Raw genomic sequence first — 17,414 nt, forward strand, 5'->3', positions numbered from 1 at the left:
TCTGCCTGTTTGTCTGTCAGTTTATTAATTTATTACTTTAATAATGATTGTAAGATTGCATAACAGTTTATCTATCTATCTATCTATCTATCTATCTATTTCTCTATCTGTCTGTCTGCCTACCTGTCTATCTGTCTCTTTATTAATGTATTACTTTAATAATGATTGTAAGATTGCATAACAGTTTATCTATCCATCTATCTATCTATCTATCATGTTCTCTCTCTCTATTTCTCTATCTGTCTGTCTGCCTACCTGTCTGTCTGTCTCTTTATTAATGTATTACTTTAATAATGATTGTAAGATTTGCAGAACTGTATGGCAAAATGTTATTTTATCCATCCATCCATCTATTATTTATTTATTTATTCGATGATGGTAAGATTGCATAACAGTTTATCAAGATTGGCTTATTCTATCTATCTGTCTATCTATCTGTCTGTCTGTCTGTCTGTCTGTCTGTGATGGTAAGACTTGCAGAACTGTTTAGTAAAATGTGTTCTTTTATCCATCCATATATTAACAAAAGCATTGATAATGCTAAGACTCAGATTCATTCATTAGTTGGTTTGTTTATTTGATAAACTATACTGGCCGGTATTTTGGACAAAATAAAAAAAAATAATACATGAAGCTAAAATTGATATCAAAGTCTCGCATTAAAGCTATAAACGAGGGTGTGAAATATAGACCATCTGAAAAAATGACTTGGCTCACGCCTGTATGCAGATTTAATATTTTAGCTAAAGATTATTATTATTATTATTATTATTATTATTAAGATTATTATATTGTAGCGTTTTTGTACGCACAACTGCAAGCTGATCATTTGTTACAGAAAGATCGAAATATTCGCCCTGTTGCTGAAATATACCACGTTTCACTCTTACACTCAGACCGATAGAGGTGCTTTAATCACATCTTGAACATGTCAAAAGGACGGTACACAATTTGCAGTGCAATCATTTCAAAGGATTACGAAGAAGAAAAAAAAAAAAAAAGAAGCTCTAAAAATTTCAAATCCATCCCTGGAATGAAAAATAAGACGGAAATAAAATAAACGAAAAGCTAGGCGCAAATTAAAGCAGAACTAAAAATATCAAATTTGAAAATGAACAAAACGGATTTAACCGAATCAAAACAAAATAACATAATAACACTGCTGCGGCCTGATGTTTAGAGGCGAAAGACATCGACGTCGGCGATTACCGTCGAGGCGCTCGGCAAATTCCTGCAATTGAGACGCGTCGCTGCCGAACCCATCTGTTCCTCGGAGCCTTGTTAAAGACGACGGTGATTAACTTCAGGAGGCCGTGTAATTATGTTCGTTTCGCAGCGGCGTGATTGCAGCTTGGAGCTGCACTTGATTTGAGCTGACAGTTATGCAGCAATTATGATGTTTCTCTGATTTTTTCTGTGCTTGGGAAGTGGAGCTGGACAGCAGCAGAGAGTGCAAGAGATGCTGACAGCACTAACTGCCGAAGAAGTGTCACAGTGGGTCATCGTCACACTGACGCACCGAGACGGGAGATGGAAAGACAGTTATGGACACAGAGGGAATCGGAAAAAGACGGGGAGCTAGCGAGGCTTCAGAAAGCCCTTTATTCATTTGCTGAGATTGTGCAGTGTTACGGAACAACTAACACGCCGAGTCGATTACCAACTACATCAAAATGCCAAAATCCATCCTGGCACGTCCGCACTCGTCTCCAAAAGAGACGGCATTCTTTACACGCTGTTCCCTTTCGCAGCGTTCCAGAAATTCCCGAGCCGAGTAAACGGTGAGTCTAAATAAATCAATCAGCTGCTCGGTAAAATACGCCGGACACCAAAGCGCCGCAGATTTTGCAAAATGCGCTGGAAATCATGCCAGCAATTAAATCTCTCCTGAAACGCGATTGTGAGGCGTCTTTGAACAAAAGTCATCTGATAATCTTTCTTTAACATGGGTTGGGGATAGGGCTGTGACCGTGGCCATGACAACCGCACCACCACGGTGGTAGTTTGCCACCATGGTGGTGTCACATCACACGCTACGTTAAATGTTTCTGCTTGAGTGGGCACTCTGACAAGTACAGGTTTTGTATACAAGTGTAATAATAATAATAATAATAATAATAATAATAACAATAATGGTTGCAATATTAATTTGTTTTTATATCCTACCATATAGTGGGAGATTTTACATTAATACACAAATTACATAAACAAACGCCTTATATGGTGTCGTCTGTTAGTTTGTTTGAGCCCGGCAAAATCCAGTCGGGTGAATTTCACTTCGGGTTCTGCCGCTGCGACGGACCTTGTTGGGAAACCAAATGTCACATCGGCGATCTGGGAACATTTAGGATTCCTGCCTAATGAGAGATATGTCGGCTTTGTGGGGGGAAAAAAAAAGTAAGTGTTAAACGGGCAAACACTAGCCTACAAATCTCTTAATATTTAGATTTTTAACATATTATTTAGGTTAAGAGGTTCCGAGAGCCATCTGAACCAAACTCCAACGCTTTGCACAACATTAGGAGGTTGTTAGCTATTAGCGAAGGCAAAAGCACACGTTTCATCGGTTTCTGCTCAAACAAAATGGCGGGGGAGGTTTGTAGCATTTTCACAGTCACAGCTACACAGCGGAATGGTTGCAACAGTCACCTTATAATGTTAAACTATTAAATGTTATGTTTATGGCTAAACTATTTGAACTCCTTTGGTTTTGTTTCATCTGGTGTTACACATTAAAACTTTTGACTAGAGTCGTGGACTCTGAACAGAGGAGATACACTTGTTTTGTACTTGACGCTGGCAGAATAAACACACTTCTCTTTGCATTAATTCATTTTATTTTTTAAAACAAGCCGTTGTCAGGTCGCTAATCAGTCCAGACAGAGTAAACAACATGAACAATCTATGAACATTTGTAAACACTCTGTAGCCCTGCAGCCTGTAGCCTCTGCTCTGCTGAGCTGCCTTCAGCCTTCAGCTAAATAATTGATCTAATTTATGATTTATGTAACAGACGATCTGCTCCAGAAGCCATGATGGTGATATTTAGAACCCTGGAGTCGCTGAAATAAAGCTTTTTTTTTTGGGTTCGGTTAGCTGGAATACTTTCCTTAGTTGACGAGCCAAATTTCCACCAGTTCCCAACCGTCACACAGTACATCACTCCATTTGGATATTTCTGATTTAGACAGGCTTTTCTCATTTCAAATTTGACATCTTCTCCACCTTCCTGCTTCAAAGACCCTGTAACCATCGTACCATGCGCCATGATTCTGGAATCTACCCTGAAAAAGATTTTAACACTTGCAGTCAAATGCACCTCTGGTCGGATAAATCAGTCTATTTGAACAGAAACTTTCAGTGGTCCTCTTCGTTTGGAAAATTCACACACACACACACACACACCAATGGTAGGAGAGCTGCCATGCAAGGTGCTAACTTGCCATCGGGAGCAACTTGGCGTTCGGTGTCTTGCCCAAGGACACTTCGGTATGTGGCACGAAGCCATGTATGAAGTCCATGTATGTCTTTTGTTAGCAACATGCTAACCAGCTACCTGTGATGAGTGATGTAATGTATATTTCCCTTCTTCAAACGGCAAACTGTCGAGGCAGTGCTGTAGATTTGACCAGGAAATACCGCCTGCCCTACTGAGGAGATCATCCCGAGTTTCCAAGTAGGAATTCCAGAGGGGGTTCAGTTTGATTCTCGATTTTCCTAGTTGGAAATAAGGGAGGTAAATGCTGTAGTCAAACGCAGGATCGATCTCGCTACCGTTTTTAAAAGCGCCAACATCAGCACTAGCATAGCATGCGTCACCTCTCAAGAGAGGACCTGGCTGTCAAGAGTAACACTTCCCTCTCGAATATGTGGTTAAAATGCTTAAAATCGGTTCCAACTGCGTCTTGTGTGCGTGCATTTAGACTTCTGGATATAATCGTGATAGTCAAGACGCATGAAACAGCCAAGTGTAAAAAGGGAGAAAGTGTTGTTTTTTTTTTCCCGTGTTCATGATCAGGTATGAACCTGTGAACACCATTAGCCCTGTTTTAATAAATCTTAAAAATCTTATATTACAATTGACTATACACACACACACACACACCATGATGACTGGCCCTTATAATGGAGACCGAATTTTCATATAAATTAAAGCTCTTCTTAAATTACTCCAAAGAAGAACTCATGCTTCACTTTAGGGACACACACGATAGAAAATGGCAAAGGGTACAATTACTTAGGACTGAAAATGAATTCCACTGGAAGTGTCGGTCCAGCAGTGAATGAGCTGATGGAGAAAGCACGCAGGTCGTTCTACACAATGAAATAAACTAATCCATATCCAAATCCCACCTCGGATCTGGCTTAGAATGATCCGAATCAGTCATCGAACCCATTCTGCTGTACGGTAGAGAGGGCTGGGGGCCAGTCACAAACCAGAACTTTACACAACGGGACAAACACGCAGCTGAGGTTATACACACACACACACACACACACACACACACACACACACACACAATTCTACAAATCCATCCTATGAGTACACCGAAACACACACACACCCCCAAACACCACTACACACACCCAAACACACACACACAATTCTACAAATGCATCCTATGAGTACACCGAAACACACACACACCCAAACACACACACACACACACCACTACACACACCCAAACACACACACACAATTCTACAAATCCATCCTATGAGTACACCGAAACACACACACACCCCCCCAAACACCACTACACACACCCAAACACCACTACACACACCCAAACACACACACACAATTCTACAAATGCATCCTATGAGTACACCGAAACACACACCCACACACCCAAACACACACACACACACCCAAACACACACACACACACACACACCCAAACACCACTACACACACCCAAACACACACACAATTCTACAAATGCATCCTATGAGTACACCGAAACACACACCCACACCCCCAAACACACACACACCCCCAAACACACACAATTCTACAAATCCATCCTATGAGTACACCGAAACACACACCCACCCAAACACACACACACACCCAAACACACACACACACACACACACACACACCACTACACACACAATTCTACAAATCCATCCTATGAGTACACCGAAACACACAACCACCCACCCAAACACACACCCAAACACACACACACACACACACACACACACACCACTACACACACAATTCTACAAATCCATCCTATGAGTACACCGAAACACACACACACCCAAACACACCCACCCACCCAGCCAAACACACACATACCACTACACACACCCAAACACACACCACTACATACACCCAAACACACCCCCACACGCCCAAACACACACACACCCAAACACACATCCACCGAAACACACACACACCCAAACACACACCAAAACCCACCCACATCCAGCCAAACCCACACACCCAAATACACCCCCCAAACAAACACACACCACTACACACACCCAAACACACACCCACACGCCCAAACACACACACACGACCAAAAAACACACACACCCCCCCACCCAAACACACACACACCCAAACACACACACATACCCCACTACACACACCCAAACACACCAAAACCTACACACAACCAGCCAAACCCACACACCCAAATACACCCCCAAACAAAACACACACACCCCTACACACACCCAAATACACCCCCAAACACACACACACCCACACCCAAACACACACACCCCAACACACACCCAAACACACCCAAACCCACCCACACTCACACACCCAAACACACCCAGTCCTGCTTGTCTTCTGGTTTTTTTTTATGTTTACATTTTTCTAGGTTGTGTACATTTTTTCTTTTTTACACAGTATTTATTAATAAACAGTTGTACATTCCTGTAATGCTTTGGCAATCCTGTACATGTATACGGTCATGACAATAAAGCTTGTTGAATTGAATTGAGAGAGAGAGAGAGAGAGAGAGAGACACACAGAGAGTTACAGAACACAGGGAGACACAGAGTTACAGGAAGAGACAGGCAGGCGCATGAGAGACATAAAAAGACAGAGAGACACAGGAATAGAGGAGTGAGAGGGCTGACGGGTCGGAGAGTTGAGGAAAACTCAAACAGTGTGGATGTGACTTTTATCCCCGCAGATGAGATGGAGCTCCCAGTCATGGCTCCTGCTCCGAGCAGATAAAAGCTCCAATCGATTTCACAGCCTCTCAATCCCGAGGCACAGACAGCATGGGCTCAATCTGCGCCTGAAGGGTGTCACTGCCCAGCTTCCATCAAATACACACACACACACACACACACACACACACACACACACCCCCTCTCGAACAATGTCAGCACTAGCCTCCACCAGCGCCACACTGCACAGCACGCTGAACACTCAGGGTTGTATGTGAGGGGACACAGCGAGGACATCGTGCTGCTTTAAAAACTGACCTCCGCCTCAGCATTCATATCTGGATTACACAAAATCACTGTTATCAAGCCTTACACACCATTATTCTGTGAATGTCAGGTTTTTTTTTTTAATGTCAAAACAATAAAATGAGAATCCGTGTAAAGCAGAGGAGGTGATTATGGAGAAATCAGGGTTGCCAAATAGAGAGATGAACAGAGGGAGAGAGACAGAACGAGATGAAAGTGAGCGAGAGACACAGACAAACAAAAGAAAAGGAGAGACACTGGGACAACGGAAGTATGAAAAGAAAAGAGAGAAAAAGAGAGACATGACAGCAAAATGAACAGAGAGAGACAGGAAGAGACAGACAGAGGAAGAGACAGAGACAGACAGAGGAAGAGACAGACACAGGAAGATACACAGAGACACAGGAAGAGGAAGAGACAGGAAGAGACAGAGACACCCAGGAAGAGACAGAGGACGAGACAGAGACACCCAGGCACACAGGAAGAGACAGAGACACAGGAAGAGACAGAGGACGAGACAGAGACACACAGGAAGAGGAAGAGACATGAAGAGACAGACACACAGGAAGAGACAGAGACACAGGAAGAGACAGAGACACAGGCACACAGGAAGAGACAGAGACACACAGGCACACAGGAAGAGACAGACAAACAGGAAGAGACAGAGGACAAGACAGAGACACACAGGAAGAGGAAGAGACATGAAGAGACAGAGACACAGGAAGAGACAGACACACAGGAAGAGACAGAGACACAGGAAGAGACAGACACAGGCACACAGGAAGAGACAGACACACAGGAAGAGGCAGAGACACAGGCACACAGGAAGAGACAGAGACACAGGAAGAGACAGAGACACACAGGCAGAGACAGAGACACACAGGCACACAGGAAGAGACAGATGACAAGACAGAGACACACAGGCACACAGGAAGAGACAGAGACACAGGAAGAGACCGAGGACAATACAGAGACACACAGACACACAGGAAGAGACAGAGACACACAGGAAGAGACAGACACAGGCACACAGGAAGAGACAGAGATACAGGAAGAGACAGAGACACACAGGCACACAGAAAGAGACAGACACACAGGCACACAGGAAGAGACAGACACACAGGAAGAGACAGACACACAGGAAGAGACAGACACACAGGCACACAGGAAGAGACAGACACACAGGAAGAGACAGACACACAGGCACACAGGAAGAGACAGACACACAGGAAGAGACAGACACACAGGCACACAGGAAGAGACAGACACACAGGAAGAGACACACACAGGCACACAGGAAGAGACAGAGATACAGGAAGAGACAGAGACACACAGACACACAGGAAGAGACAGAGACACACAGGAAGAGACAGACACAGGCACACAGGAAGAGACAGAGATACAGGAAGAGACAGAGACACACAGGCACACAGAAAGAGACAGACACACAGGAAGAGACAGACACACAGGCACACAGGAAGAGACAGACACACAGGAAGAGACAGACACACAGGCACACAGGAAGAGACAGACACACAGGAAGAGACACACACAGGCACACAGGAAGAGACAGACACACAGGAAGAGACACACACAGGCACACAGGAAGAGACAGAGATACAGGAAGAGACAGAGACACACAGACACACAGGAAGAGACAGAGACACACAGGAAGAGACAGACACACAGGAAGAGACACACACAGGCACACAGGAAGAGACAGAGATACAGGAAGAGACAGAGACACACAGACACACAGGAAGAGACAGAGACACACAGGAAGAGACAGACACAGGCACACAGGAAGAGACAGAGATACAGGAAGAGACAGAGACACACAGGCACACAGAAAGAGACAGACACACAGGAAGAGACAGACACACAGGAAGAGACAGACACACAGGCACACAGGAAGAGAAAGACGACGAGACAGAGACACACAGGAAGAGGAAGAGACATGAAGAGACAGACACACCCAGGACGAGACAGAGACACACAGGCACACAGGAAGAGACAGAGACACAGGAAGAGACAGAGACACACAGGAAGAGAAAGAGGACAAGACAGAGACACAGGAAGAGACAGAGACACACAGGAAGAGACAGAGGACAAGACAGACACACGGGAAGAGACAGAGGACGAGACAGAGACACAGGAAGAGACAGAGACACACAGGAAGAGACAGACACACAGGCAGAGACAGACACACAGGAAGAGACAGACACACGGGCACACAGGAAGAGACAGAGGACGAGACAGAGACACACAGGAAGAGACAGAGACAGACAGAGGAAGAGACAAAGACAGACAGAGGAAGAGACAAAGACACAGGAAGAGACAGAGACACAGGCACACATGAAGAGACAGACACACAGGGACACAGGAAGAGACAGAGGACGAGACAGAGACACAGGAAGGGACAGAGGACGAGACAGAGACACAGGAAGGGACAGAGGACGAGACAGAGACACAGGAAGGGACAGAGACAGACAGAGGAAGGGACAGAGACAGACAGAGGAAGGGACAGAGACAGACAGAGGAAGAGACAAAGACAGACAGAGGAAGGGACAGAGACAGACAGAGGAAGGGACAGAGACAGACAGAGGAAGAGACAAAGACAGACAGAGGAAGGGACAGAGACAGACAGAGGAAGGGACAGAGACAGACAGAGGAAGGGACAGAGACAGACAGAGGAAGAGACAAAGACAGACAGAGGAAGGGACAGAGACACAGGAAGGGAGTGTGTGTAATTCTGCCTTGTGATGGGTTTGCGCAAGTGGTGAGAAAGTACTTCTCCGCGCCTTGTACGAGCGTGGACAGCGAACGGACCTTTAGCTCCGCATCTAACGCTAATGAAGGAGAAAAGAAATCGACTAGGCTGCGATAAATCAGGGATGATTTTGCTCGTGAAGAACTTACCTCTTACTCTTAAATACGGGAGCTGAATGATGCGCGGTTGTGAGCCAAAGTGTTCAGAATTGCTAATGCCATTTAAGAACATTCAAAAAAAGTTTCATGTTCAATGATAAAGCAGAAATGCTTTTGTTTGTGGCGAGTGAATGCGAGCGTAACAGGAGGTTCGACTCGAGAACGAATAAGGTGCACGGCTTATTTCCAGCATACTGAGGAGTCCAGAGAGAGAGAGAGAGAGAGAGAGAGAGAGAGAGAGAGAGAGAGAGAGAGAGAGATAGTAATACCGTGCTGAAATTGGCGAAGAGACCGACAGGCGATGATCCATCCACGGGGAAAGGCATAAACGGTTTCATGTCCAGCGTGGACTGCATCATCAGAGGAGGCGTACGCACAAGAGCCGGGAGCGTGTTACTGTGGCATGAACTTCCTGTAGGACACAGAAAGACAGAGAGAGAGAGAGAGAGAGAGAGAGAGAGAGAGACACGTTAAAATGACTTTGCTCGGATTAGGAACAATGGGGTTCTCTGAGGCACTGGAACATGCGTGGATTAAATTATATAAAAGTACCCGAGAAAAGAATCTGGAGAGAACGAGCAGTCGATGGAACATAAACTTGTCATCATTTCTCTTGAGAGAGAGAGAGAGAGAGAGAGAGAGAGAGAGAGAGAGATGGATAGACTGATAAGAGCAAGTTATTCTCATTATGTCTCTATTCTATAAAAATCTAAAATTAAAAATAAAATAAAAATAAAAACAGCAAACTGATTAATCTAGTGCCTACCATTTTGCAAACCTGCACGCATGTAGAGTATCTCACAAAAGTGAGTACACCCCTCACATTTTTGTAAATATTTGGTTATATCTTTTCATGTGACAACACTGAACAAATGACACTTTGCTACAATGTAAAGTAGTGAGTGTACAGCTTGTGTAACAGTGTAAATTTGCTGTCCCCTCAAAATAACTCAACACCCAGCCATTAATGTCTAAACCGCTGGCAACAAAAGTGAGTACACCCCTAAATGAAAATGTCCAAATTGGGCCCAAAGGGTCAATATTTTGTGTGGCCACCATTATTTTCCAGCACTGCCTTAACCCTCTTGGGCATGGAGTTCACCAGAGCTTCACAGGTTGCCGCTGGAGTCCTCTTCCACTCCTCCATGATGACATCACGGAGCTGGTGGATGTTAGAGACCTTGTGCTCCTCCACCTTCCGTTTGAGGATGCCCCACAGATGCTCAATAGGGTTTAGGTCTGGAGACATGCTTGGCCAGTCCATCACCTTCACCCTCAGCTTCTTTAGCAAGGCAGTGGTCGTCTTGGAGGTGTGTTTGGGGTCGTTATCATGCTGGAATACTGCCCTGCGGCCCAGTCTCCGAAGGGAGGGGATCATGCTCTGCTTCAGCATGTCACAGTACATGTTGGCATTCATGGTTCCCTCAATGAACTGTAGCTCCCCAGTGCCGGCAGCACTCACGCAGCCCCAGACCATGACACTCCCACTACCATGCTTGACTGTAGGCAAGACACACTTGTCTTTGTACTCCTCACCTGGTTGCCTCCACACACGCCTGACACCATCTGAACCAAATAAGTTTATCTTGGTCTCATCAGACCACAGGACATGGTTCCAGTAATCCATGTCCTTAGTCTGCTTGTCTTCAGCAAACTGTTTGTGGGCTTCTTGTGCATCGTTTTTAGAAGAGGCTTCCTTCTGGGACGACAGCCATGCAGACCAATTCGATGCAGTGTGTGGCGTATGGTCTGAGCACTGACAGGCTGACCCCCCACCCCTTCAACCTCTGCAGCAATGCTGGCAGCACTCATACGTCTATTTCCCAAACACAACCTCTGGATATGACGCTGAGCTCGTGCACTCGACTTCTTTGGTCGACCATGGCGAGGCCTGTTCTGAGTGGAACCTGTCCTGTTGGTCTTGGCCACCGTGCTGCAGCAGATCCTGAGATCCTAAGAGAGCTCTTTGCCATGACGTGCCATGTTGAACTTCCAGTGACCAGTATGAGGGAGTGTGAGAGCGATGACACCAAATTTAACACACCTGCTCCCCATTCACACCTGAGACCTTGTAACACTAACAACTCACATGACACCGGGGAGGGAAAATGACTAATTGGGCCCAATTTGGACATTTTCACTTAGGGGTGTACTCACTTTTGTTGCCAGTGGTTTAGACATTAATGGCTGTGTGTTGAGTTATTTTGAGGGGACAGCAAATTTACACTGTTACACAAGCTGTACACTCACTACTTTACATTGTAGCAAAGTGTCATTTCTTCAGTGTTGTCACATGAAAAGATATCATCAAATATTTCCAAAAACGTGATGGGTGTACTCACTTTTGTGAGATACTGTATGGCAGAATTCTTCAACATGAACACGAACCTGCGATTATAAGCCCCGCCCCCAAACAAGCCTACAATCAATCCTGACTGTGGGCCAAGTGTGAAAACACAACAGCATGGTACAACAAGGGACTGCAACCATTTCAACATTCAAGCGATGCTGTGGGAGGAGCAATCACAAAATGCTAAATATTTTTCATGTATAATACGGTCTTCATTTGGCGCTAGCTTGTCATCGGAAGCAACTTAGGGTGCAGCGTCTTGCCCGAGGACACTTCGGGAATCGAACCGCCAACCCTACGATTAGTGGACAACCCGCTCTACCACCTGAGCCACAGCCGCTCACCTCACAACAAACACTTTACTCAGAACAATAGTCGTATAAAAGTCTTAGGCCCCGGATGTGGTTTGAATAACTGGATCACAGTGCGTCTTAGACAAATTTGACTTCGTTTACACCTGTACGTGTGATAAACCAGGACACATGTTAATGCCAGGCGTCAACAAGGTTTAACATTATGCCATGAAACATGAAAAAAAATATATATAACGGGTCATATAACAAAAAACAAAAAAAAAAACACGTGCATAAAAAGAGCCTTTTTTCCCCCCAATCCAAATGAAACCACAATCCACAATGCAGGGATCATCTACAGTCTCCTCCAGATTCAGTATGAGGAAAACAAAACACAACACCGCATTTCCCCTGACAAACCAGTCTTATTCTGGGTTTCACATTTCCACCACCTTTCTTCACGAACTTCTTCCTTCCTTCCCGTCTCTGGAAAATACTCTGTGAAGAAGAAGAGGCATGGCACAAAGAGTTTTCTTCTACACTTAATCACGCTGCACGGATCTCCAGCGCCAAAAGAACACCATGAGATCTGTGCTGATGCAGCAGGGACAAGATCTTCCACTTCACTCCGTACCAGCCAGATCATCCATCAGAGCTACTGCTGCTTAAAAAAACAAGGAGAGGGGAAAAAAAAAAAAAGACCTTGACGATCCGCCACAGTCCACCGATGGAGAATATTTAACATGCTGGGAGTTATATGCACTAATCAAACCACGGCAAAAAGTCCTTCTTTCAATCTGCCGCTCCACGGGATCCAAGGAACACTGGAGTTCACTTTGTAACCACTAATACAAATCTGTGTTTCTGCTGCCAAAAAAATAATGTAATAGCAAAAAAATGTGCCACCCCCCCACCAAATCAGATTTTGTCCTCAGGGTAAAAAGCATGACACGTTATTTGAAATCAATTGCTCGGAGCTGTCAGAGCTGCTCATGCACATGGATCACTCGGCAAAAATAAAGCCAGCAAAGCAGCTCTTATAACGAGAGACTAAAGATATGTTTTTCCTACAATGTTCGTCTTTGTTCCAGGAAACCAAAAATTCCCAACTGATATCTTGTTTTAAGAGTGAAATCTCCATCCATCTTCCATACCGCTTATCCTACTCAGGGTTGCGGGGAGCCTGGAGCCTAACACAGGGAACTCGGGGCACAAGGCAGGGGACACCCTGGACCCCAAGGTGCCAAGCCGTCGCAGGGCACAATCGCACACCCATTCACACACTACGAACAATTTGGAAACGCCAATCAGCCTACAACACATGTCTTTGGACTGGCGGAGGAAACCAGAGAACCCGGAGGAAACTCCCGAAGCACGGGGAGAACATACAAACTCCGTGCACACAGGGTGTTGGCGGGATTCAAACCCCCAACCGGGGAGGTGCGAGGCGAACGTGCTAACTACTAAGCAATCCATTTTTTTTTTGTTTAGGATGTACAGTAAACGATATCACCCACGTGATTATAGGCGTCCCACGTCTTCTGAACACCAGCGTCTCCTTTTAACGAAGCTGTCATGTTGCTGAGAAACCCTAAAGCCGAAACAGCTCCGTCCTGAAGACACTCCCGTGTTGGAAGACTTAAAGGTTTGTACAGCTGTACTTCTGACTGTTACAAAGGGCTCAGACTGGAGACTTCGCCCTACCATCCGGCGATCAAATCCTGAGGGTGATGATGATGATGATGCCACAGCAATCCACGGCCAGGACTCCAAGAGGGCAAAATTGGCCTTGCTCTCTGGGTGGGAGGGGCATACTCTGTCTTCGCGATCAATCACAGTGACACTAACCAATCGTCAACGTCCACTCCGGCAGCTCAGGTATAAGGAAGATAGCGGACAACAATTACTCTAAATCAGAAATACTGTTGCTAGGTGGTTCTACATGCTACCTGCTACTCTCCTGCAAGCTACTACTAGCTTTAAAAGGCATATTTATTTCTTTTTGAACCACTTATACTCTTGGTGCTTGTTCTTTAACCAAGGTGTTTGTTTGTTTTTTGCACAGCCCAAAGTGCACTTTTTATTTCCTCTTGAATCGGTCTTGCACTCCGTTATAGTTTTCTTCATACTTTTATTGCTCTAGGCCACTTTTACAGCTCTGTGCAGGATTCGACTCTGCCTCAGCTGTGAACTGTTTGTCGAAAACCTGGTGTGAACTCGTGTCATATTACCGTGGAGACAAGATTGAGTCAAAGAAAATGGTTTCTATATGCTAAGAGGTGCTCATATGAAGACTTTGGGATTAGGGAGATAAACCCGTTGTCCTTGGATGAGGACGTCACACTTTCCACGAACTCCAATACACCAATATATCCCTTTCGCTCAAACAGAGGGGTTATTGTGTGTCAAATCAAAACCAATCTTGCTGATTCTGTATGTATTTCCAAAAAGGTGTCATTTTAATCAGAAGTGATTGGCTAAAAAAAAAAAAAAAATAAAAAATTCAGAATCTGTATCTAAATGACCTATTGACTGTACAATACCATTCACTTTGGATCGTAGTGATCATATACGTATATTTGATTTTCAAGACCAACATGTCAGTTCCAACAAGCCTCTGATACGGACTCGTTTTTGGCATTCTACAGTACGTATAAAAAGTCCACACACCCCGATTAAAATAGCAGTGATGTTAAAAAAAAAAAAAGGTCTTCCTTAGGATTTTGGTCTGGGCTCTGATCCAAAACATTGATCATTTTCTGAAGCCATATCTTTCTTGACTTGGATTTGCGCTTTGGGTCATTATCATGCTGGAAGGTGAAATTTTTCTTCATCTTCAGCCTGCCAAGATACATCGATATTGGAGCTATCCATGATTCTCCCCACTCCACGTTGACCAAAGCCCCAGCTCCTGCTGAAGAGCAGCGGCAGCAGCCCCTCCCCCTATAGCATGATCCTGCCAGCACCATGCTTCACCATGAGTATTGGGTAATAATCTGGTTTGTTTTTGCACAAAACATATCTTTTGGATGTGTGCGCAAAAAGTTCTACCTTGGACTCATCAAAACTACATTTTGCCACATGGTTTGGGGTGAAGTGATCTGCGATGTTGTTCTGAATGTGATTGTACAGTCACATGCCCCATTATAATATGATATTACAACAAAACTGGTTGATATAGCAACTGAGCTGACCTGATTTAACTTTATTTTTACCCAAACCCCCCCCACAAAAACCTGCGATTTTAAGAGGAGTGTGTAGACCTTTTATATCGACGCTACCGCTCTAAGTCAGTAATAACACACCACTTTGGGCTCACGTTACTGAACGATGATGTAGTCTTAACGGCAGATAATTTCTCAAAATTAGATATTTGATAAGTGCTGAAATAAAAGCAGTGTGTGTGTGTGTGTGTGTGTGTAGACATGCAAAGCAACAGTTCAAGAGTATTCAATAACCAGCCAACCAGCCTCCATCAGGAGTCACGCTGGTGATTTGTGACTCGGGAGTCCAAATAGAGAACTTGAAACAGAACACACCATTTCAACGATCCATTTCAATAAAACGCAAGATATTTTTCTCGTTTTTTGTATGAAGCAAAAACAGCGTCAAGCTTTTCGCAGCTTAATGAAACCATCTGAGATAGGAAGCATTCAGGGCCAGTAAAGGCTGTGTGCATCATTCAGGAGGCAAACAGTTTATATACACAAACACGCACACACACACACACACACACACACACACACACACACACACACAGCTGGGCAGTGCAGTTAAACTGCTGCGGCAAAGCAACTGACAAGGTGATAATTATCCTCATTTAATGATTAATAATACAAAACAATTAACAATATCAACATGATCCTAGTGCTGAGAATAGTAGAAATAATGAAGACTTTTTTTTAAAGACACTACCTGGCCCGAAGGATATTCCCTGAGGATGCATTCGACGATAATACATCATCAAGCCGTCCTGAGATACGCCCTTACATCCTGTTTAATCTGCACATTACTGCCAAAACTACTGTGTAGGTAGCCGAGACTGTCCTCTATCAGAAGAAGAAGAATAAGAAGACGACACCTTTGGTGCTTGGCCCCCTAATAATGTAACACATAGCACAAAATATCACAAATCAGTTTCTCTTCAATTCGTTCTGCAGATTTTAGACCTGCTTTCAAAAGCAGTGATAACGCTTAACTAAAGCAAGGCCATTGCTGACACAACTAATAACATTACACATTACGAATAATAAATGAATTAAATAACACACTATTCAGGTCTCATCCAGTGTATTTTTTGCTTTACAGCAAATCTCCTGTTCCTTACATTGCACAGTACTTACTAAATAATGAATAGTATTTATTGAACGGTATGATTAATAATTGAATAAATAAGCAGGGACTTTAAGTGGTTAAAAAGTCAGATTAAGTTTTATATAATGTGAAAATACCGTCTTTCTCTGTGGATTCAACTCTGCTTTGGTGGAGTTTTCCCCCAACCCCTAACGCAATCAGTTCGGGTGACCCGGTACCCTCTGTACCCTCAGGTTCCTGACAGGAGTGGAACCTGATGTGGTCTTCTGTTGGTGTAGCTCATCCACCGCAAGGTTCAATGTGTTGTGCGTCGAGATGCTTTTCTGCTCACCGCGGTTGTAAAGAGTGATTAATTGAGATACTTCGTGTCAGGTGAACCAGGCTAGCCATTCACGGAACTTCTACTCACTGGAGGTTTTTTTTTTTTTTTTCGCACCATTCGCTGTAAACTCTAGAGACTGGTATGTGTGAAAATCCAAGTTGATCTGCAGTTTCTGGAAAAACTCAAAACCAGCTCATCGGACACAACCAACCACGCCACAGTCAAAGTCCCGGAGATCCCGTCTTCCCCCATTCTGATGTTTGATATGAACATCAAATGAAGCTCTTGACTTGTATCTGCATGATTTTATGCGCTGCTGCTACACGATTGCCAGATTGGATAATTACACAAACGAACAGATGTACAGATGTTCCTGTTAAATTACTACGTCACTGATCTTTCAGGATTCTCTCTCTCTCGCCTTTGCTCACTCTTATTTGTTTAGGTCCCTTGTCCGTTTCATGCTCTACATCAAATACTGGAGGATCAACATTCAATGGTCATTTTGCTGAGAATCTCAGACACACAGAGGGAGAGAGAGAGAGAGAGAGAGAGAGAGAGAGCGAGAGAGAGAGAAAACATTGCTTTTGTAATTACACTGCTGTTCTGTTTGGTCTCCAGCTGTAAAAGTGTGTCTTGGTGCTACAGGTATAATAATGCAGACATCCACACACACATACACACACACACATGATTATTATTCGCCCCAGGCCATCTGTATGAATCTTACATATATCTCATACATCACCCATGA

At 44.3% G+C, this 17,414-nt stretch overlaps 1 protein-coding gene across 5 annotated transcripts in view; it reads right to left on the reverse strand.

Moving 5' to 3' along the window:
* The window catches only part of znf385b (zinc finger protein 385B), a 211,487-nt gene that overhangs the window by 64,932 nt on the left and 129,141 nt on the right, over window positions 1-17,414 (reverse strand). For all 5 annotated transcript variants that reach the window (XM_053626271.1, XM_053626272.1, XM_053626270.1 and 2 more), the window contains one exon: window positions 9,651-9,793. In XM_053626271.1, coding sequence (XP_053482246.1) covers window positions 9,651-9,793 — 143 coding nt within the window. The remainder of the gene's footprint in view (window positions 1-9,650; window positions 9,794-17,414) is intronic.

The sequence above is a fragment of the Ictalurus furcatus genome, chromosome 6 (genome assembly GCF_023375685.1).
Source record: "Ictalurus furcatus strain D&B chromosome 6, Billie_1.0, whole genome shotgun sequence".
NCBI classification, from domain to species: Eukaryota; Metazoa; Chordata; class Actinopteri; order Siluriformes; family Ictaluridae; genus Ictalurus; species Ictalurus furcatus.